General features: G+C 41.2%; 1 protein-coding gene across 5 annotated transcripts in view; it reads left to right on the forward strand.

Annotated features, from left to right (window-relative positions):
* Positions 1 to 22689, forward strand: part of SLCO5A1 (solute carrier organic anion transporter family member 5A1) — a 118142-nt gene that overhangs the window by 75686 nt on the left and 19767 nt on the right. For all 5 annotated transcript variants that reach the window (XM_024572204.4, XM_024572205.4, XM_071222234.1 and 2 more), the window contains one exon: positions 21948 to 22146. In XM_024572204.4, coding sequence (XP_024427972.2) covers positions 21948 to 22146 — 199 coding nt within the window. The remainder of the gene's footprint in view (positions 1 to 21947; positions 22147 to 22689) is intronic.

Consider the following 22689-nt stretch of genomic DNA (forward strand, 5'->3'; position numbering starts at 1 on the left):
CCTCCAACTCCCCTCTGGACGCGCCAGTCGGCTCTGTCGGGGCAGTGGTACGGTGCCACCCTCGGGAGGCGTTCGTGTACAGTGAACGCGTGTAGACCAGGATGCCTCTTAAAGACTGCAGATATAATCAATGAAATGGGGGCCCATTTATTTTAAGTTTTAATTTCTCATCTGACACTTTTCAAGTTAAAGTTCTTTTTTCACTTAAAAAATTTATTGGATAAATACCTTGACCCTCCATAGCAATTTGCCTGTGTTGGGTTACATTCCATGGGTAGAAATGAAACTCCATACGTGATTCAAAAGACGGGCCTTTGCTCACCTCTCTTGTATACTCGTGGAATGCCAGGTCTGTGCTCAGAGCTGTGTGTGTGTGTGTGTGTGTGTGTGTAGTCTCAAACCCTCAAAAGGAGGGTGAGTTGCTTACAGATCTAAGAGGAGAGGGAAAGCTTACTAAATAAGTTTAGAGAAAGCTCTTTTAACGACTTGATAGAAGATTTGGGTTGCAGAGATTATTTTGGCGGGTGAAGTGGTATGTTTGAGTTATGTTTCATGGAGGAAATGCTTTTAACCAAGGTTTTAACAAAAAGTAGAATTTGACCATTTGGAGTTTGGAGGGAAGGTGTTTATTCCCTCTAGAGGACCAGCTAGAGCAAAGGCAGAGAACAAGGAAGAATAAGGCTTGTTTTGCACCCCCCACCCCGAAAAAAGCACAGTTTGTTCCTTAGGAGAGAAACGGGGATGGTTCTTTTTTTTTTTTCCTTTTTTTTAATTTTAATTTTTTATTGTTATTCAATTACAGTTGTGTGCCCTTTCTCCCCAACAGGGATGGTTCTAAAGGCAAGCAGGTGGGGGGGAACTTGTGGGAGGGGTGAGCTGAATGCTTTCTGGTGCTGGGGTTTAGTGCCCTGGGCTTACATTGTTATCGCTTTGGGAGCACCTGTGCCCTGGGGGAGGTGGTGAGACCAGGGTTTGATGAGGGCGTCATGGAAGCGCCTTAATCTACCCCACTTGTTTTATCTCTGCAACAGTGGGTCTGTGTTCACGTCACACTCTTCCCTTTGTGGTTCTTCTGTGAAATCAGTTAGGGTCACATGTGTGGGCTGAAATTAAATATTGTGAAGCTGAGATTTGGAAAAGCCTGACGTAATGGGCAGAGCCCTGCAGGAGGAGGTGGGCAGAGCAGCCTCGAGCCCCGCCACTGCTGGCTCCTAGCTGTGTGACCCTGGGCAGGCCACTTAACTCCCTCAACTTCAGCTAAAACTGAAGTTGATCTGTGTGATGACGGTAGAGGCTCGCCTATCCTATGGCAGTGTTGTTGTGAGGGTCAGAGTCTAATAGGTCCCACAATATACATTAGAAAATATAATAATCATATATTATAGGAAAGAAAATTATCATCGATGATGATGATGATAGCACCTTACATTTGAAGTCATGCAGCTTGAACAGGTTGGAGAATAAAACCTCTGTAATAACAACGATGATAATAAACCGCTGACACTTATTGAGTGCTTACTAAGCAGAAGACAAGTCTAAGCATTTTTATATGGATAACATCATTTACCTCAGGTAACTAATGCCTGTGCAGTAGGTATTATTGATTATGCCCATTTTCCAGATGAGGAAACAGAGGTCTAGGGAGGTTTAAGTAACTTGCTTAAATACATGCAGACAGTGAGAGCCTGAGGCTGAAGTTTGTACTCAGTGGAGGGTGTATCTCCATATGTGATTTTTATTGAAATAATATAATAGGCAGGCTATTGTCATCATGTGCAGTTTTAATTTTTTTTTCCATTCCCAGAGAAATAATATCTAAGATTCACCTCCCACCCACTCCACGGCAGCCGTGGGGCCGTGGCCACAAAAGCTGTTTTCAGAGCCCTCGGTCTCTGAGCCTCACCACCGTTGCTCCCCGGGAATCCTGCCCTTTGGTGCACAGAAGTAGGCAGCTAGACACTAACTTTTCTTTACAAGAGAAGTAGCCTTGGAAAACTCTGTTTTGTTTTCCCTTGGAGTATAACCTAGATATATATTTATGTGGCAAGGGGATTAGGTTGAAGTGTGATTTTTTAAAAATTAAGTTAACTTTTATGGTTGTCTAATTAACCAGATATTTGCCATTCATCTTCAGCCACTGACTTGGGGTTTGGTCAGGGAGACCCACAGCAGTACCACTGAGCTCAAATTGCAGCCTCTGGGAGTCGCGGCATCCTTCGACAGGAGACAGGCACGCACATGCTTTGCCTGTTTCACCCTTCCGAGGGCCGTGACAGCTTCCTGTACCAGGTCTTCACTTTTAGAGTAGTTTTAAAAATCCACTTTTGTACTAATTTTATACATGTACAGTATACATAGACTTTTTAATATTAAAATTAAACTTTTAAATGCAAACAGACCATCTGAGGTATGGATGTACTTAGCATCGCTGCCCGTTTCCAAGGCCAGGCTGTGACATTGAACTCTGAGACGTGTGCACAAGCAAACACAGTGCTCTCTTGGGGAGAAGGGGAAGGCCCCTGCCCACAGCGGCCTGCAGCAGCTGCTGGAGTCTCCTCACTGCTGGACTTCTAAACAATCTTGCATGACTAGAGGCTATTAGGAACTAGCAGGGACAATTAGAGGCTCTTTGTCTTTTGGGCAGAGAGGTATTTATCACACTAAATTACATTTGTTTTTCTTCAATGCTAATTAAAACTGTTGGAGGTTATAGTGGACCATAAGTCAAGATGCTCAGATTCTCTGTATTTGTTCATTAGCCAATTAATTTAGGACATGTTTGAGTGCCTATACCACGTGGCAAGTTCGTAGCCAGGGCACTGATGGTGGCAGTGAAGCAGGGCTCAATTGCTTAGGAAGAGTCTGGGGTCCAAAATGGCACTGAGTATACAGAGACGCCGTGGGACAGCGGCACCGGGATAGGAATGGGTTCTGCAGCCGCGCGCATCTCTGAAGGGTGTGGCAGGGCCACGGTCTCTCTGTCAGGCCCTGCCTACCGGTGCGTGGAGCACCCAAGAACCAGAGTTCAACATGGAGTCTTGGCTGGACTTTTTAATATTTTCATAATACTTTTAATTTTAAAAAATATTTTTACAATTTAAAAAATATTTTGCTGGTCACATAGCTTCCTGCTCCATAACCAGCCTCCACATCCAAGCTCCCCAGGGAGTCTCAGTGAGACCAGGTGCAAACAGTCACGGCCCCTGTCATCAATAAAGAACGATACACGCTGGAACGCACCATGCCCAAACCCTCGGATCTACAGTTACATAGCAACGCCATCAATCAACACGTTTCCCACTGCGACTGGGGGTCAGCATGTGGCACACACAGCGGGCAGCTCGGACTGGCTGGGGCTGGGGCAGGAGGTGGCCAGCAGCTCCGCTCTCAGGCCACTAACGCAGCTGTGACTTCAGGCTTGTCAGTTTTTCTCTCTAGGTCTGGCTTCTAATCCAGGAAACAATAATTCGGACTGGAATCAACTCTCTGATTTCTTCCTGCTCTAAAATCTTAGATTAAGTAGTTTTTCCAAGGCTGCATGTACCAGAGAAACTGATTCTTACCATCCCCATAGAGTTATATTATTTTCTTACAAGAGGACTAGTTACGCCCTTTGTTGTGGTATTTTTCATTACATTGTGCCATCACACCCTTTAGCCACGTCCGGCATAAGCGTTATCTGTTTTTCTTTGCCGTGGGCGGCCTGATGTAGTCCACAGACCTGTTTTTGAACTCGAGAACTGTCACTTCCCTGAATGTGTGATTTTTGCCAAGTCGCTTAACCGCTCTTTCTCAGTTTCTCATGTGTAAAATGTGAGTGATCTCAGGGCTACTGAAAAAAATTAAATGCGATAATTTTCTCTTACAGCATTTGGTATACAGTAAATGCTCAATAAAAATTCATCTCCCCTTTTATGTTGTGAGACTGTGTTACATTTCAATCACCATTAAAAAGTGTCATTAAGTTTTCTGAATGAAAACAAACTTCTGTTAGTCTCATTTAGAGTGATAATTTGAAGGCATTTTGTTAAATGCCACCTGTTAAGAGAAGGAATATTTTCAAATGAAATGGTAAAGTGGGGCTATTTTAGTCTGGCCCATAGGAGTAAAGCAGCAGAAGCCTTCAGGGCAGGAGGCAGCCGGGGGTCATTGGGGAGGAGTGTCCACACTGCTGTGCTTCACGACTCTCTCTCTCTCTCTCTTTCTTTTAATTGCTCTAAATCAATTTGCCAAATGACCAGCCTCCTTTTTGCCCAGTTATCCAAATGACCATTTTTTTTAGTGATTCTTTTCCTTCATTTTCCAATTTTAGAGTAAAAATTTACATTGTAGTAAATTTGTATAGGGAACAATGAATTTAAAAAATGTGGTCACGAATGAACTAACTTATGGCTGTTTGCATATTCGATAGGCTGTCATCCGCCGCAGTCATACTTCTTGATGCTCCCGTTGTTGGTCTTCGGCCACTGGGAGCCCCTTCACGTTCACACCCAGGCCCTTCCTCACTCCCCCAGTAGTCTTTGTGGTTTCCCGCATGACACAAGTGAGTCATTTGTTGCTTGTTTCCTGCCCTTGACTGGGGTCAGGCATGGTTCTCACGAAGCCTGGTTCCTTTTAGCGGAAATGCTGTTTAGGGATCACCGTCAGGACACTAGGGGTCTCCTTGCTGCAGGGTCATCCTTGCTTCTAGGACTTTTGTTAATGAAAAGAGAAAAACAAATCTTGAGGTTACACTGATATTTCTGCTTCAAATTTAAGATGACAAGTTATTACTTCTTTGATATTTGTTATATCTCTTTGCTCCAATGCTGAAAATCTTTTTTCTAATGAATTTAACAAAATTGCTTTATAAGTGTGTATATGTATGCATATAAGAGTGTCAGATCAACTATCAGTATTATTACTTACTATGAAGTATGAAATGCAGTTTTAGGCTTGTCTGCGGTTCTTTTTTTCCAAAGGCTATCTTGTACGGATATGCACAGTACTGTGACCTAAACGTATTTGAAATAATTCTTTGTTCAGGTTATGCCCACAACCTGATATGATGTGGAGTTTATTTGCTTTAATTTATTTTCAGTTTTTAGGAAAATTACTTAATTTTTATATGTTTTCAATAGTTTAATTTTTATTGTATTTTTTCCCATTACCATGTATCCCCCTCACACCCTCTCACACCCCCACCAGTCCTCCTCCCTCTGCAGTCACCTCACTGCTGGCTGTATCCATGAGCTCTTTTTCTTTTTTGCTCAGTCCCTCCACCCATCAACAACCCCCCTGCCCTGGCCAGAGCTGTCAGCCTGCTCTCTATCTATGAGTTTGTCTCTACTTTGCCTATTAGTTCAGTTTGTTCATTAGATTCCACATATGAGTGAAATCACACGATATTTGTCTTTCTCTGACTGGCTTATTTCCCTTAGCATAATGTTCTCCAGGTCCATCCATGCTGTTGCAAGGGTCAAATTTTCTTCTTTTTTACAGTGGAGTAGTATTCCATTGTGTAAATGTCCCACAGCTGTTTTATCCACTCACTTACTGACGGACACTTGGGTTACTTCCAGGTCTTGGCTATTGTAAATAAGGCTGCAGTGAACATAGGGGTGCATGTATTTTTTCAAATTAGTGTTTCTGGTTTCTTCATATACATTTTTAAGTTAATTTGTTTTTAAAATTCTATAAGACATTTGTAAGACTCGAGAGTCAAAACCATAAAACCAAAGACATTCAGAGAGACCTTGCTTCTATTCCACATTCCTCCAGTTCTCTCTCCTTATTTAAAAAAATATTTTATTTACTTATTTTTTAGAGAAGGGGAGGGAGGGACCAAGAGAGGGAGAGAAACATCAATGTGTGGTTGCTTCTTGCATGCCCCCTACTAGTGACCTGGCCTGAAACCCACGCATGTGCCCTGACTGGGAATCAAACCAGCAACCCTTTGATTCTCAGGCCGGCACTCAACCACTGAGCCACCAGCCAGGTCTCTCCTTCTTTAGGTAGCACTTTATTAGTTTATTCCTCTTTTGTTTCTTTTTGATTATGTGAAGAGTGATTATTTCCTCTGAACTGAAGGAGGTTTTGAGATTTAATATAAATGATAAAGGTGCAATTGTTTTAAGAGTAACACATAACACGTGTAACTGATTTCAGCTGAATCAGAGTTCAGCTAGGGTTAACTGTTTGCTTCTCTGATTTTTGTATTCTTTACTCACTTTTCAACCTCAAATATGTCTATTCTTCACAACTCTTGTGCAGGGGGAGGAGACATTTTAAGTATTATAATTTTATATATTTGAAAAATATATGTGCAGTGAAATGTCAGTTGACCAAATCTCTCAATTAAATGAAATGGAAATGTTTGTTTCATCTTTGATGATTACTAGCACAGCCCTTACATTTGGGATTTATTTTGTATAATCACACATGTGCACAGGCATACACACAGAGAAAAAGTCCACCATCACTTTTCAGGGATTTTGGGGCTCAGGGAACATTCAGCCCAGTTTCCCCCCAATTTTTACCTTTACATCCATCGCCCCCGTGATGATCATCGATGTTCAGAAATGGCCCAGAGGCTCTTGAGAGCCTTAGTCATCAAAAATACTGTATTGTGTTTGCAGAGCAGGACTCATTTATGTATAAAAGTTGAGCTGAGAAAGATTAGAGAGCTTTTCAAAAGGAGTAAAGCCCTGGGGAAAGAATGAAGTGTCAGGAGAATAGTAAGAGCATTTCTGCTACGCAGTGCAGCATGTCCTTGGTTAACTCACCGTCCAAGGAACACCCAGTAGAGTGGATGAATGAAAGAATGCAAACATTTATCTTTCTGGCCCTCAGCCTCATCTATGGAACGAGGGATTGAATTAAAAAAATGTTTCGCCAAAGATCAGCTAACAAACACCCCAGCATCCTCCTCCCCTGGCCAACCCAGAAGGTCCTTGGATTTTTGAGAGCAACTTCTTTTTCTAGGCATTGCAGCTAGTCATTGTCTTACTGTTTTCCTTTGTATCTATGTAATACCTTTTCCTGGCATCTTAAATTTCATATATATATTGATTCTTCTTCTCCTTTGGAGCATGTGAAGGAATGAGGTTGTCATGTTCCACTTTTTGCTTTTTTTTGGAGGGACTTTATCAAGGAGCAAGGTGGCTTGGTGATTAGATTTCTCCTTTGAGAATTCAGAAACTTTTCACCGAGCATGGTCCCATTTCAGCAGGTCCATACCCTACTTAAGCAAGGCGATCCCTTCCTGCTTTGCAGTGAGCCAACATTTTATACGAGAAACGTTATGGATTTTAGAGTCAGAAGACCTGGGTTCAAGAGCTGCCTCTGCCATTTATTTGCTGTGTAACCTTGAGTGAGTTAATGAATTTCTCTTGCCTCAGTTTTACCAGCTGTAAAGTGGTGTGAAGTTTTAAAAAGTTAAAATTACTTACCAAGTGTCAAGGGCAACATAAAGAATTACCGTATTTTTCAGACTATAAAGCACTTCCTCCTGCCAAATTTGGGAGGAAAATAGGGGTGCGTCTTATAGTCCGAATGTAGCTTACCTGGCTTGTTGGGGTTGGGGGGCAGTGGTGGTAGAGTGGGGTCACAGGAGGCAGGAGCAGGACCACATTTCTTGCTTCAAAATTTTTTTTCCTATTTTCCTCCTCTAAAACCTAGGTGCGTCTTATAGTCTGGTGTGTCATATAGCCCACAAAATACGGTAATTAACAATGAGAGTGATCCTGGCTTTCCTCTCTAGTCATCGAATATTTTGTCCTCTATAATAGGACGGGAGAGTCAGAATTATTACTGAAAGAGATGAGGGAAGGAGGAAAGTAGGAGATGGAGTATAACATTATCCCAGTTTTAGAGGTAGGTAAGTAAAGGCATAGACACTACTTGAAGGGTCTGTGGCCTCACAGGTAGCCACATACTGGGCCTGCAGACAAGCTGCTGTGACTCCCAGCTCATGCCACCATCCGCCGTTTCCTCAGAGATGCTTTCTGCTAACTCACGAATATCACTTCCAGAGCTAATGAGTATCTTGGGCCTTAAGTATGGTCAGGATAGAGTTATTACCACACTGGCAGGAAGTGCCTTACTCTTCTCAACTAAATAGTGAAACATGGGCTCAGACATTCTCAGAAGTTAGAGTGATGTCCTTTTGTAACCTGAACCATCTCCCGATGGCCCACAGAAGGTTTGCTCTGCTGCCAGGCTCAAATTCCCCTTGTGGCCAGAAGGAAGAGCATTTGGATTTGTTACTGTTAGACCGACTGGGTTTCAGGCTAAGAGTTATTTTTTTCAAGTCATTATATTGACATTTTTCCCATATCTCTCTTTGCAATAAAGGTGAATATAACTCACATAAGTTTTCTAACTAAAGTAAATATTTAAAAACATTATAGGTGTATACTTCTCTTACTTATATAAGGAACAACTTGTATATAATTGTTTTATATGGAGTAGTTCAATATTACTTTGTAACATCTTCCTTAAATTTGCCCACATATCACACACACACACACACACACACACACAATCCTTTGGGAAATGGAACTGAGCTTGGTGGAGTCATTCCTAACAAAGCAGAGTAGGACGCCTGTGTAAATGTCCGTATCCTTTGGTAAGGTTTCCCAGTAGAACGTCTGAATTCATGACATTACAAGTTTTTCTTTGTTCCTATTTCAGCCTTGCTCCCAGGGATAGTTACTTATGTAATCAATGGATTAGTAATTGTAGTTACAAGATAGGGATATTTTATATATGCACATCAGCAAACTGTTAACTTGTACTTAACATTTTTGTTTATTCGAATAGTTGTTGACATGAGCTTTGCTGAGCAAAGCATTCTGCACATTAATTAAAGATTTTTAGGGAGAATTTAAAAAATGTTTAAGAAAACAACTTTGTAAGTTGACTCAAGTATTGTGGAAGCATCGGGTGCCTTTTCAGTGCTGGCGACTAATAGTAGATGTCTTATTTGTCTTCAGATCGGACTCCTGCTCTAGAAGACAGAAGGGTAGTTTTCAGGGGATAAGTAATAATCTCTGCCACAGCACCCTTCCAGATTCTGATTTTAGGATAGCAAACAAACAAATAAAAAGTCCAAACAATTTCTTATGATATAGGAATAATTTCGAAAATGTTAATAAACACTAAAACACATGCCAGTGAATACTAAACCACAAAGTTCTTTCTTGCTCGAACAGGCTGAAACTTGAGTTGCACCTGTCAACTTGCCTTGTTATTCTGTCCACTTCCCCATCTCGCAGTGGTTGCCTTTGCTTCCAGCCCAGTTGTCTAAGACATCAGCTACTCCTCTCCAGCTCTGAGTAAGAAACTACATTTTTTGGCACTTGTCTTCATTTTGGTGACAATAAAAATGTGAAAAGGTGCAGGGATACCTTTGATCCTGGGGAAGTCCTCCTGGCGTGATATCGGGGGTTGACTGTGAACTGGTGACCCTCGCACTGTGAGTGGAGCCCGGGACTGTCGGTTGGGAGATACAGTTCACTGACTTCTGCTGCATTGCACTGGTTTCCTTTGCTGGTTCACACGTGTCATTTGGGGTGAAATGTAAAGTATTTATTGCTTTTTTCCTTACTCTTTTAGCAAGATGTGTGATTTTATTATTCAAAATCAAGAAAGGATAAGATCTGAACAATGTAGGAAGGAGACTATGGGTGGCTGGCTGAGAGGTTTAGAGACGGATCAGTTGGTGGAGCTTGTTATTATCACATCAGCAAGGCACACAGGCACCATGTCACGTGTTTCTCTTCTAACGCTTTCTACCCAATGGCTACTTTTATTAAGGTTGATTAATTAACGGATTTCTGAAGGCTAAGTTCTCATCAACAGTAAGTTTGGTATCCTCCAAAGCTGCTCAGGCCATTGGTTTATTAGAGTACATTTTTGTTCACAAACTTATTGTGTGGATTTTATTATCGAGTGGAATTATACATGTCTTTTGAAACAAAACAACGTGTTCGGATAAAAAGTGCTGTGTGTAGCATACTGGTTTAGAGTTCCACCCCCGCTGTCACTGTCTTCCCCAAAGCTCTTCGTTTTTCTGGCTTAAGCTACCTTGTTCAGAGAGCAAGGAAGGTTAATTAACTTTTAAATTTCTTCTAGGTGTCAAATGTTGTGATCTTTAATAGTCTTGGCTCTCAGTAAACTCACTTTAATGGGCAGATGAAAACAGTGTGTAATTAGGGGACATTTATCCCCTGTGCCTGCTTTACTACCTTTCCTCCAACTTTTTGTTCAAATGACCACTTGTCATTGAGACCTGACCCTGTATTCCTCATTTAAAAATGTCATTCCTCTCCCATGACTCATGATTTTCCTTGCTGGGTTGAAGATTTTTCTCTGTTAGTGCTTTTCCCTTTCTAACAATCAGTAGGATTTGCTTAATTATTGGTTTATTTGCTGTCTGTTTTCCCCACAGTAGTTGCACACGCAGTTGGGTAGCAATTTTTGTCAGGTTTCTAACCACTTATCTCCAGAGTCTAGTAAAGGGCCCAACACATAGTAGATACTCAATAAATATTTTCTGCTACATTAAATATATGCTTTAAAAATGATAAGTTTTATAAAACTTTTATAAGTTTTCTGAAAGTTATACTTAATACCTTTGTAAAAAGTACCAAACGAACTTTACCTCAACTATTATTAAGAACAGAATGTAACAAAGGGCATCTACAGAAAACCCACAGCTGACATCACACTTATTGGTAAAAAACTGGATGCTTTTCCCTTAAATCAGGAATAATGGCAATGGCCACTTCCATTCACCACTGCAATGGAGATTCCAACCAGGCCAGTTAGGCAAGAGGATGATGTAAAAGACATCCACATTGGATAGAAAGGGTAAAACTATCTCTATTCACAGATTATGTGATATTATACAGAGAAGATCCTAAGGAATCGATTAAAAAATTATTAGAACTAGTGTGTTCAGTGAGGCAGTGAGATATAAGATTAGTATCCAAAAAGCAATTGCATTGTATTTCTATACATTAGCAATGAACAATTTAAACATGAAATTAAGGAAATAATTCCATTTATACTAGCATTAAAGAATGAAATAAGAATAAATTTAATGAAAGACAGACAAAACTTATATCCTGAAAAACCACAAAATATTGTTTAAAAATTAAAGGAAACCTAAATAAATAGAAAGATGTCTCATCCTCATGAATTGCAACACTTAATGTTACTAAGATGACTGAATACCCCCCAGATAGAGTACACCGAATCCCCATCAAAATTTCAACTGGCTTCTTCGCAGAAATTGACCAGGTAATTCTAAAATTCATTGGGAAATACAAGAGACCCAGAATAGCCACAACAATCTTAACAAAGAATGGAGTTGAGGGCCTAGACTTCTTGATTTCAAACTTAATAAAAAGCAACAGTAATCAAGACATTGTGGTACTTCAAACAGATGTAAACATCAATGGAATAGAGTTGAGAGTTCAAAAATAAACCCGTACATCTACAGTCAGCTGATTTTTTGCAAGGAAGCCAAGACTGGTCAATGAGGAAAGAATAATTGTTTCAAAAAAATGGTGCTGGGACAACTGGATAGCTCCAAGCAAAAGAATGAAGTTCGACCTCACATCATTTATAAAAAGTAACTCAAAATGGCTCAAAGACCTTAATGTAAGAGCTAAAATTATAATACTCTTAGAACTAAATATAGACATAACTCTTTGTGACCTTGGATTAGACAAGGCAAACAATGAAAAAATAGATAAGGTGGATATCATCAAAACTTTATTATATCAAAGGTTACCACCAAAAAAGTTAAAAACACCCCACAGAATGGGAGAAAATATTTGCAAAACATATATCTGATAAGGGGTTTGCATCTCGAATATATGAAGAATGCTTACCACTCGATAACAGAAGGATAAATATGCCAGTAAAAAATGGACAAAGGATCTGAATAGATATGTCTCTAAAGAAGATATACAATGGTCACATTAAAAGATGCTCAACCTCATTAGTGACCAAGGAACTGCAAATCAAAACCACAATGACATAGCACTTCACACCCTCATGGATGACTATGATTAGATAGCATCTGTGACAATTACAAGGGCTGGTAAAGATCTGGAGAAGTTGGAACCCTCTCCCTCTGCTGTAGGAATATCAAATGGTGCAGCCGCTTTGGAAAACAGCTTAGCACCTCTTTAAACATAAGTGTTACCATAGGATCCAGAAATTCCATTTCTAGGCATATATCTAAGAGAAACAAAAACATACATCTATGAAAAACTTGTACATGCATGTTCATAGCAACATTATTTGTAATAGCCCAAAGCAGAACCAATCCAAATATCCATAAACTGATGAATGGATAAATCAAGGTAGTGTATCAGTATAATTGACAATTATTTGGCCATAAATAGAAATGAAGTATCAATACATGCTACAGCGTAGATGAACCTTGAAAATATTACACGAAGTGACAAAAGCCAGACAGACGTATTGTATGCCTCCATTTATATGAAATAAAAAATATATTATATATATAAATTTATTTAAATATATTTTACATTTAATATTTTACATTAATTATAAATATAATTAATATATTTATATTTGAATATATTATATATAAATTTATATATTTATAAATACAATTTATATATATATTTATATATAAAATATATATAGATAGGCAAGTCTATAGAGACGGAAAATAGATTGGTGGTTGTCTAGGGCTGGGGGAGGGGGTTGGGAGGAAATGGGTGTGGTACCTAATGGGTACAGGGTTTTGGGGGGAGGGTGATGAAAATGTTCTAAAATGATTGTGGTGATGGTTTCATATCTCTGATATACTAAAAAATGTTGAACTGTATACTTATGTAAGTAGGTGGCTTGTATGGTATGTGAATTACAGCTCAATGAAGCTGTCAATAAAAAAAAAAGAAAAAGAAACAGCACATTCCAGCAGTGAGTTGACTGTGTTTATTAAGTGGTTGCTCTGGCCCTCCCTATAAACTTGGCAGAATTCACCTGGTTTTTAATGAGCAAAATTTTCGTGTAGCCCTTGTGGGACAATGACAGTCTTAACAAGTACAGTGGAGGTGTGTAGAAGCTTGTCTCAAAAATTTCCCCCCAATAAATAGGGTTTTTTAATCTGCTGACTCCTCCCTGGGTGAGGACGGTGTTGCCAGGCTTTGGCGGCTGGGCTGTTGGTGCACGCAGTGCTGCTAACTGTCTCAGTGGGGGCTGGGGCAGTCCTGAGAGCTGCTGGATTTGAACAATGCAAAGGGGAGACGTTGAAAACTGCTGACAGAAAATGGATCTCGTCCTAAGGGCCTCCAAAGAGGGTTTTGCACTTGGCACCGGCCCACCTCAGTGGACTTTACCTCTGTGAACGGAAACCAAGTCCTGCAACTCAATACCAAGGGCTTAGTTTGCAGTTTATTTTGATCACCAAAAAAGCTAATAAGCTCCTATCAGTCGCCAATAAAAGTTTCTCTACAAGAGGCTTTTCCTTTTGCAGTATCTTGTTTAAAGCCTTTGCTATTTCACCTTGTTTCGCAGAGCCAGTGAAAAACGGAAGGAAGTAAACGCTCTGATTTTTGCATTTCATCATGTTGGGTTGTTTGTGCCCCCTGTGGTTTTAACGCCTGGATGAAGAAAACTCTTTCAGGTTTCTAAGCTGTAAACGATGGAATATTAATTTGAGTTGATTTTTGAATTCCTTGCATGACACAACTCGACATTTGCTTTTCTGTATTATGTTAGCCAGAGCTCTGCAGAGACCTGGAATGAAAAGTGTGGTTGTTTTCTCTGTTGAATGTACCTTTTTACTACCTTTCCTTCGGTGATTCTGAGACCCTGATTCCCGACGTTGGGGTTCTCAGGTTTCTCTCCCACTGCACAGTGTCTCCCTGTGTTAGCAGAGTTGAAGAAAGTGTTATTCTGGGTGAATGAGACCCATTTGCCCAAGTAGGAATTAAATATGAGCTTCAGATTGCTATCTCCATGCTGAAGTCAGGGAAGGGAAGGTTTGCAGAAGTGTGTAATTCCTTTGAAAGCCTTGATTGGTAATTTCAGTAAGGCCGTGCTAGAAATTTCACCGCATTCTCTATTGTTAGCTGCAGGTGGTCCCATCTGAGCCACACGGTGGCTCTCCTGGGGTACTTTAACAGAGGAAGCTGTGGCCGGAGAGGTCCTCTTCTGGCTCTTTGTCTTCTATCTGAAAATGGAGAGGACCCGATTTGAGACGGGCTGTCTGCCGCAGCCTGGTGTGAGGCTAGCTAGCCTGTCAACTCATCTGCCTCCAGAGAATTCCTAAAGGACCTCCCTGTAAATTCTTCCCCTGAGCTCATAGTCGTCTGTCTCTTCAGGTCCTGGGAGCTTTGATTAAGGAGTATGCTATTTAGTTCAACATACACAGGCTGCCTCTCCCAATCAGTCAATCATTCTATACTTTGCTATTCCTCCTTTGCAGTTTGATTTAGTGTTATGTTGTGAAATAATATGGACTTCAATAAATAATCTGTTCTCTGTCTTAAAACAGCCACTGTATTACTAAGAAGTTACCACCAGTTAGTGCTAATGATACCACTCGTTCATTGTTTGCGAAGGGATTTCTGAGATTTTTTCACAAGGGCCGTTGTTGATGTATATGAGCGAGAAAAAGACATGTTGTGCCTTTGTGATACTTTGTGGGTTTATGTATTGTTAGTAAAAATGTATACTCACTAGCTGTCTATTCCCAGACCTTTTAAAATTTTCCTGCTTCAAGGTTTGAATTTTTAAGTCTTTTTCTTATTCACTACTGATAGTAATTGATATTTATTTCCTATAAGAAAATGTTTTCAAGGGAAAGTGGAAGCTTAACAGAGTAAAATAATGTACCTTGGTGATAGGAAATCACTACTTTTGTATCATAAGGTTAGAAGCCTAGTCTTTGGAAAAGTGAAATAAGCCTAAATGTGTTGTCCCAGTTTGCCACTCATTCAGTTTTCTCATCTGTGATGTGGAAAGAACACTACGTTCCTCCCAGTCTAAGACATCATTCATAGTGAGATGCACCGTGATTTTGAATTATGATGAGAGAAAAATGCTTCCAACTACATTGTGACACAGAGCTGAGATACTGTTGATTGTAGGACACATTGTAGGACTTTGCAACTCAAAGTCCTTACGTGTCTGAAAATTAAATGAGATATTATATGCAGAGTCAGTATCACACTACCTGGCATCTACTCAACATCCATGTGTGTGTGTGTGTGTCTGTGTGTGTCTAGAGAAAGAGAGATGGAGGGAAAGAGGGAAGGAAGGAAGAGAATATGAATAAATAGGAATAAGAATGAGAATGCATTGTAAGTTCCTTCTTTTCCAGGTTTTCATCATCCTTTCCTCTCCCCTCCCCCGGCCTAGCCATCTTCCCCAAAGGAGGCAACAGAACCTGAAAGTCATAGATAGCAGCTCAAAGTGATGTTTCTTATTGATTCATAGCCTTATGTTGGCAAGCCATCTGTTTTCAGCTTCGGTGTGGCACACAAAGAAAGTGACAGTGGATTTAGAGACAGGACCACAAGGACATCTGAGATTCTGGGAATGCGTCTGTGTGCACTTAACTCACCACAGGACATTCTGCATCAGTGTGACTTCACGACAGAGAAGAGGCGTCACAGGACTACAGACGTCACATGTCACACATTTTGCCACCTTTAGGAGGTTGGCAGTTAAACTTCTGCTAATAATGTTCAAGTTAGAATTTTGATAACAGTGAGATTTTTCAGGCATCAGTGTAGCTATTTAGAGCCTGTCAGTTTTAAACTGATTTTAGCATGTTTTTACCCCAAGTTATATCTTACATTTCCTGTGTGTAAAATGAGGGATAGCCTACTTCAAGGAATAAGTGAAAATGGAAATTAATGTCATTTGAAGATTTTTATGTAGTAAATTATAAATAACAAAATCCATACATTCAGCCATACATTCGCCACATCCTGGTTACATGCTCAGAAGGTGTGAAGAATAAAGATAACGTCCCTACTGGGCCCTGGAACCGTCTGGCTGGCAGGAAAGACGGAGAAGCAAACGTGGTAACAGTGGCGGCCTCCTGGCAAGGGTCAGCACTGGGCACCATGAAAGCGCACCATTGCTTTCTTAACAATAGCAACAGTTACATAGCAGTTGCAGGTCCCCAACTTAAAACAGTCTTGGTTTTTTGTTTTGTTTCTTTCCCCTCTTCCTCCTCACTTTTCTCCATGGGACATTCTTAATCATGAGTGAGTCACCTAATTTTCTCCACCTCTCCTTTGGTCCAAGGTTTCTTGTGCTGCAAATCATGTATGAAGCTCAGGTATATTTTACGTGTCTGTGGAGGTTGGTGATGTCTGTATATTGGTGTGAAGAGGAAAGTTCCTCCATTAGCTTTAATATTTGGTAATGCATGAAATATCATTTTTCTTAAAGACCCTTCAAGTCCATGCAGCCACACTTTATAAGGGCAAGCAATATGGTGACCCCAAGTGATAACTTCAAAATTGAGTGTTATAATAGTGCGTGACGTGAGAGCAAGAACAGAGTTAAGGCAATTGACATATCAATTTGCTTTGATAAATAAGAAAATAAAAGATTTCTAACTGGAAAGAAGACTTTTTAAGAATTAATGCAGCAATGAGTTCTTTAGATTCAGATATATACACATGGGAGCTCAATAATGAACAGGTTTATGTGTTTAAGACTCATAAGCTAAATAGCATTCAAAGATTTACCTATTAAAGAACATAGAGGTTTATGTTAGACTGCTAATTGTAGCTTAAATTCAGTTCTATAGATTACATAGCATATAGAAATTTGCCTAATTATAATTCCAATATAGATCTTTGTGCAAATGTTGAACTCATTAATATTAGGCGTATAGTGCTGATGTTCATACTCATGATGATGATGGTGATGATGATGATGGTGGTGGTGATGATGATGATGATTGCTCACTATGAGCAGCATACTATTCTTACCCATATTTTACAGATAAGCAAATTCAAGGCCTGGGAGTGTTCAGAAACATGCAGCTTGTAGCTGGCAGAGCTGAGTTTCCAACTCAGGGCATCTGTCTACACCGCCCATAGTCTTACCTGGATTTGTCTCTTAGACACTTTCAGTTGCATTGGCTTTTTCCTCCACCAGTTGTATTTTAGGTGGGCCATGGGCTTAGGCCACATGTTCCCATCTTTCTAAGCTTGGTTCCCATCCTCTCCCCCTCATACTTATACCAGAGGTGTCCCTGGACACCAGCTGATCAGATGTCCTTGGGCATCCCACTCCAGAACCCCCCCCCCCTGTCGAGGCCACTAGAGGGCATGAGGAGCAAAAATGCTAGGATAGCAGAACCAGCCCGCTGGGGCTGGAAAGGAGGTGGATCAGATGCAGAGACTCAGAGGAGCAGAGGCAGTAGAGGAGCTGGCTGTCTTGGGCCAGAGGGAAGGGAAGGAGAGCACCCGTCAGTGAGATGAATTTGAGTAAGGCAGTTTCTGCCCGGAGAGCCCATCTTACATAATTATTTCTTCACAAGGGAGTGTGGAAGTTGGAAGACCTAGATGGCGGGATGGTGGTGGGTGGAGAAACTGACTCCCAGCCCCTCCATGTTCTCCATAAGCTAACCCCAAACTAGCAAAACTGGTTTCCCAGAGTCAGAGGGCAGCAAGAAGGCTCTACTGTCATACCCTACCCCCTTGCTTCCCAGCCCCAAATGTCCCCTTCTCATCCCATTGGCCATCAACTCCAACAAGGAAACATTTGGGCCTCTCACTCCAGCAGGAGATCTGAGCGATGTATGGGTTGGCATGAGTGAATACTCAGAAACTTCCTGTGTTGGTGGTGTGGTGAGATTTGGATGCTAAGAGCCATTAGGTGAACATTTTAATAGGTGTTTACTCTGTTTGATGTAACCCCATATTTATTGATGACAAATGCCCTATTTTTAAGAGCTGAGTACTAATTAGGACATATGGGCAAATAAATCATACTGCTTTTAAGTTATGACTCAGCTGTGGGCATGGATATTTGCTTTGCTGTTGTCCTGGGGGTCTGCAGAGTATTTGTCCCTCCATAAATTGCTCAACTGAAATAGGAATTTTATTGATGTGCCATTTTCATTCTAAATGTAAAACTTTACCTACTATGTTGACAGCATGGTACCCTTCCTTAATGAGGCAGACACTTTATTAACCAGCTCCTGTAAGCCCAGACAGAGCCCTCGTCAATTTACCTAGAAGATTCCAGGGACCAGCTGAGTCTCCGAGGCTGCTGTGGTGGGTGATGTGGACAGAGCTGGAATCAGAGACCTCAGTTTTTGTTCAGAGTCTCCCTCCCTTGTGTGCGCTATTGGTCAAGTCACTTCTCTGAGCGGTCAATGTCCTCATCCGTACGAGGGCTGTTATTGATTTTACAAAATCAGGACTGCAGTGAGGATTACAAGATGAGCACTGGTTGCCAGGCAGAGCTCAGACTTTTGATAAATCCAGGCCTCGTTCTCTGCTCCGTTACGTGGGTTGTTGAACACGCTCAAGCAGGCCCTCCACCCGTGCGCGCTGACGCAGCTGAGTGCAGGCCTCTGGGACCTCGTGGTATCTGGACCCGCAGTACTCCCCACCTGCCAAGCCTATGACACATTCCTATGTCTGCTCTCCTCGCTTTCCTGCAAAGGTTATCCCAAGCCTTGGCCATATTTAAGTCTCAGTATCCCTTTCCTCTAAGAGTTACTTTTATTTTTAATTATACATGAAAAAAACCCCACACAGCTATAAAAATACAAATTGGCAGCATGTTATCAATTCTTGAAGGAAAAAGACAGAAAAAAATGAGTGAACTATGTAAGCAGGGGATTTTTGTGTCTTCCTCCTTTCCTATGCTTTTCAAATGTTCTGCTACACCATGTATTATATTATGTTTCCAAAATAACAGGAAAATAAGGAAACAGAAAAACTACTGCCCACGCAGTGAATTCTCTCTCCTTCCCCCTCCCCGATTCTATTCCCATGCAGAGGAAAGGGTCTCTCCCCATCCAGGGCCAATCTGATCATCTGTGCTGACTTCTCAAGGATCTTGCAAGGATATTAAGTAAACTTTTCCCTCTACATTCTACCTCCCACTCCTTTTTAGTCTAATTTTGCCAGTACCCTATATAAATATGCTTCAGCTTCTCTATATCTTAGCAAACAGACAAGACTCCAAAATCCCCAACTCTAACTAGGGACCCATAGCCCTCCTGCTTCTTGCAGCCAAAGTTCTGGAAAGGCAGTGCGGATTCCAATTTCCAAATCCGTATGACTAACTACTCACCCACTGAGATCTGGTTTTTGTCTTCCTGATGCTCTGAAAATTGTTCTTGCCAAGATCTCCAGTGACAATTTCATTTCAATCTTTATCCTACTAGACTTCTCTGAGGCATGTGACACTCTTCCTTTTCTCCTTGAAACTCTTTCCTTGGTTTCTATGGCACAATTGTTATGGTAATAACTACAATGTATATTGTGTACAATACACAGTGTACTGTGGCTACAGATGGTGTCGGTAATCTTCATTTGAACAAGTAAGGTAGACATCTCCATGATAGCGTTAAGACATCTGGTTTAGAGTGTTGAGGAAGCATATGCTTACATGTGACCACATGGCTACAAGAGATGGAGTGCAGATTTGAATCGCAGTCCTTCTGAATCCAAAGCCCAGGCTTCTCCCCCTTAACACATTTATCTGCCCTAGATTTCCTCTCCCCTCTGTGGCTGCTCATTTTCCTGTCCCCTCTGTGGGCTCATGTTTTTATGATCCTCATTAGCACTGGCACTCTCCAGGACTCTGGTTTGGGCCCTTCACTTTTCTTTGTTCAGTCTTGTTGGAACGTCCTACCTGAGCCATGAATTCGGCTCCGGTTTATAAATGCCCCAGCCCAGCTCTTCCTCCACTCGCGACCCAGGTGCAACCGTGTGAGGCACTTTGGCTGACTGTTGCCCGGGTTGTTGTGCAGTAGCCCTTTCTCTGCCCTTGTCCTCCTTCGCTAATTTACTTATCGTGCCATTGGTGTAGAGCCTACCCATGGCTCTCCTGGACCTTTGTAGTTACCCTCCTGACCACGTCTCTGACTCCAGTTTGGACTCCGTCTAAGCCGTCTTCTGTCTCAGGGCCAGAAATGATCTTTGTGTCACGCAACTCCCATCCTGGCAGACCCCGGCTCAGGATTCCTTGGTGGTGTCTCATTGCCCAGAGGTGCAGCCTGACCTCCTGTTCATGATCTCCGAGGGTCTCGCTCTTCCTCACCTCTCCTCCCGTGTCCCACCACTTCCTGGCAGCTGGCATTCCACATTCCCAACTTGTTTGGACTTCTTTGACTCCTCAGTTCTACCTCATGCCTCTGAGCATGTTTCCTTTGTGTAGGATGTTGTCTCTGTGCTGGTGCGTTGGACAGATTCTGTCTCATCTGTCAAGTGTCAGCTCAAATATGTCAAATATGTCAGCTTCTGGGAAGCCTTCCCTGATTTTCCCCAGGGAAAACTCAGATGCTTCCTTTCCTATGTTCTCCCTGCCCTTCGTATAATTCCTTTTTTGTGTTCTGAATTGTTCGGTTTTCTTTTAGATTGTAAGGTTCTTGAGGCAGGCACTATGGCTATTTAAAAATATTTTACTGTAAAATACAATGCACTGAGAAGCACATTAAGCAAAGTTCAGAGATAATGAATAATTATGAAGGGAACACGTGTGCTCCTATTCCCCAGGTCATGGAATGGAGTATTTTCAGTACTCCAAGAGTGCCCTGCACCCTTTCCAATCCCACCCATCCCCCCAGTATCTTGGCTTTTATGGCAATTACTCCCTGGATTTTCTTCATAGTTGTATTACCAGCATATGCATTTCTAAACGATATCATTTCATTTTTCCTCTTCTTGAACATTATACAAATGCACTCACACATATGTTCTGTTGTGGTTTGCTTCCTTCATTCAACATTGTGTTTGTATGATTCATCCACACAGTTCTGTGTAATTAGGTTTCTGACTTTTATTGCTATAATGTGGCATTCCATTATATAAATTTGCTACATGTTATTTGTCTATTAATGGATATTTGGTTCATTTCCAGTTTTTGGCTATTATGTTTCTTCAAATATCTTGTATACCTCTTTTGGCTGCCACGTGCATCGGTTCCCTCAGGGTATAGGCTTGGGATTGGAACTGCCTGTCACAGGGTGTGCATGTCTTCAGCTGGGCCAGAGAATGCCGAAGTGCGTGTCACAGTCCACGTGCCACCAGAGGGGCCTGTTGCCCCATATCTTTGCCAACTTGTGGTACCATCAGACTTATAAGTTTTTACCAACATGATGGGTGTGGAGGAGTCTTTCAGTGTGGTTTCCATTTGTATTTCCCTCTTACTAATGAGGCTGAACGCCTTCATGTGTTTATTGGTTAGCTGCATTTCCTCTTCAGTGAGGGGCCCATTCAAGATTTCCTTACTTTTCTCTGGGGTTGCTTGTGTTTATTTTATTGCTTTGTAAAAAGCAATATGCTATAAAATCACACATTGAAGATTTACTAATTACAGTATTTTTAAAATATTTTTTCTTTTTAAATAATTAAAAATATTTTCAATTACAGTTGACATACACTATTATATTAGTTTCAGGTGTACAACACAGTAATTAGACACTTACATCACTTATGAAGTGATTACTTAGGTAAGTAATCACTTGTCAGGTCTAGTACCCGCCTGACACCATATATATATATTAGTACAATATTATTGCCTACATTTCCTATGCTCATCCCCATGGACTATTTTTATAACTGCCAATTTTTTATTTTTATTCTTTACCTTAGTACTAGTAAGTAGAAACAGTCATTGGAAAACAAATAACAGTATACATTTCTTAACAAATTAACTAAGTCATAAGTTAATACAATAAATCAACCCTGTCCTTTCCTTCTCTCCAGGTGTTATCATTGTCCCCAGCGCCGGTGTTGGTATTGTCCTGGGAGGCTACATTATAAAAAAATTGAAACTTGGTGCAAGAGAATCTGCAAAGCTGGCAATGATCTGCAGTGGTGTGTCGTTACTGTGTTTTTCAACCCTGTTCATTGTTGGATGTGAAAGTATTAATCTAGGAGGCATAAACATCCCTTACACAACAGGGTGAGTATCTCGGCAGTGCCATTCCGTGTCATCATGATCACGGTTTCAGTGTCAGTGCCGGGGGGCAGACCCGTTCCTGCCCCTGACGTGGTCTCTCTGCATTTCCTCTTTCCGAGGGGGCCCTGCGCGCAGCAAGGGCGGAGGCCTTGACTCTGGCCCTCTGACCCTCACCTTGTCTCCCACAGCGTTTTGATTACAGCTGACTACAAGGAAATGCTTGTTGAGTCAATGAAACTCTTCTTGTTTTTAATGTGGTGTTTGAAAAGATGGTTGATTGACGTGGGTTTGAAACAGAACTGACAATGCAGTGGGTAGTCAGGAGTCTGGCCCGTACCCGAACCCTCCATCCCATTTCTCCACCCAAAGACACACCAGGCGACGACTTCAATTCGTTGTGTGCCCTCTCAAGGCTTCTTTACATAACTATGAATATGTAATTTCAGTTTCTCCCTGCTTTATATCCAAAATATAGCATTCTATAGACACTGTGCTGAGCTTTTCTTTTAAATGCAAAGATACTTCTTGGAGATCTTCCGTACCAGT

This window comes from Desmodus rotundus, chromosome 8 (assembly GCF_022682495.2).
Source record: "Desmodus rotundus isolate HL8 chromosome 8, HLdesRot8A.1, whole genome shotgun sequence".
Lineage (NCBI taxonomy): Eukaryota > Metazoa > Chordata > Mammalia > Chiroptera > Phyllostomidae > Desmodus > Desmodus rotundus.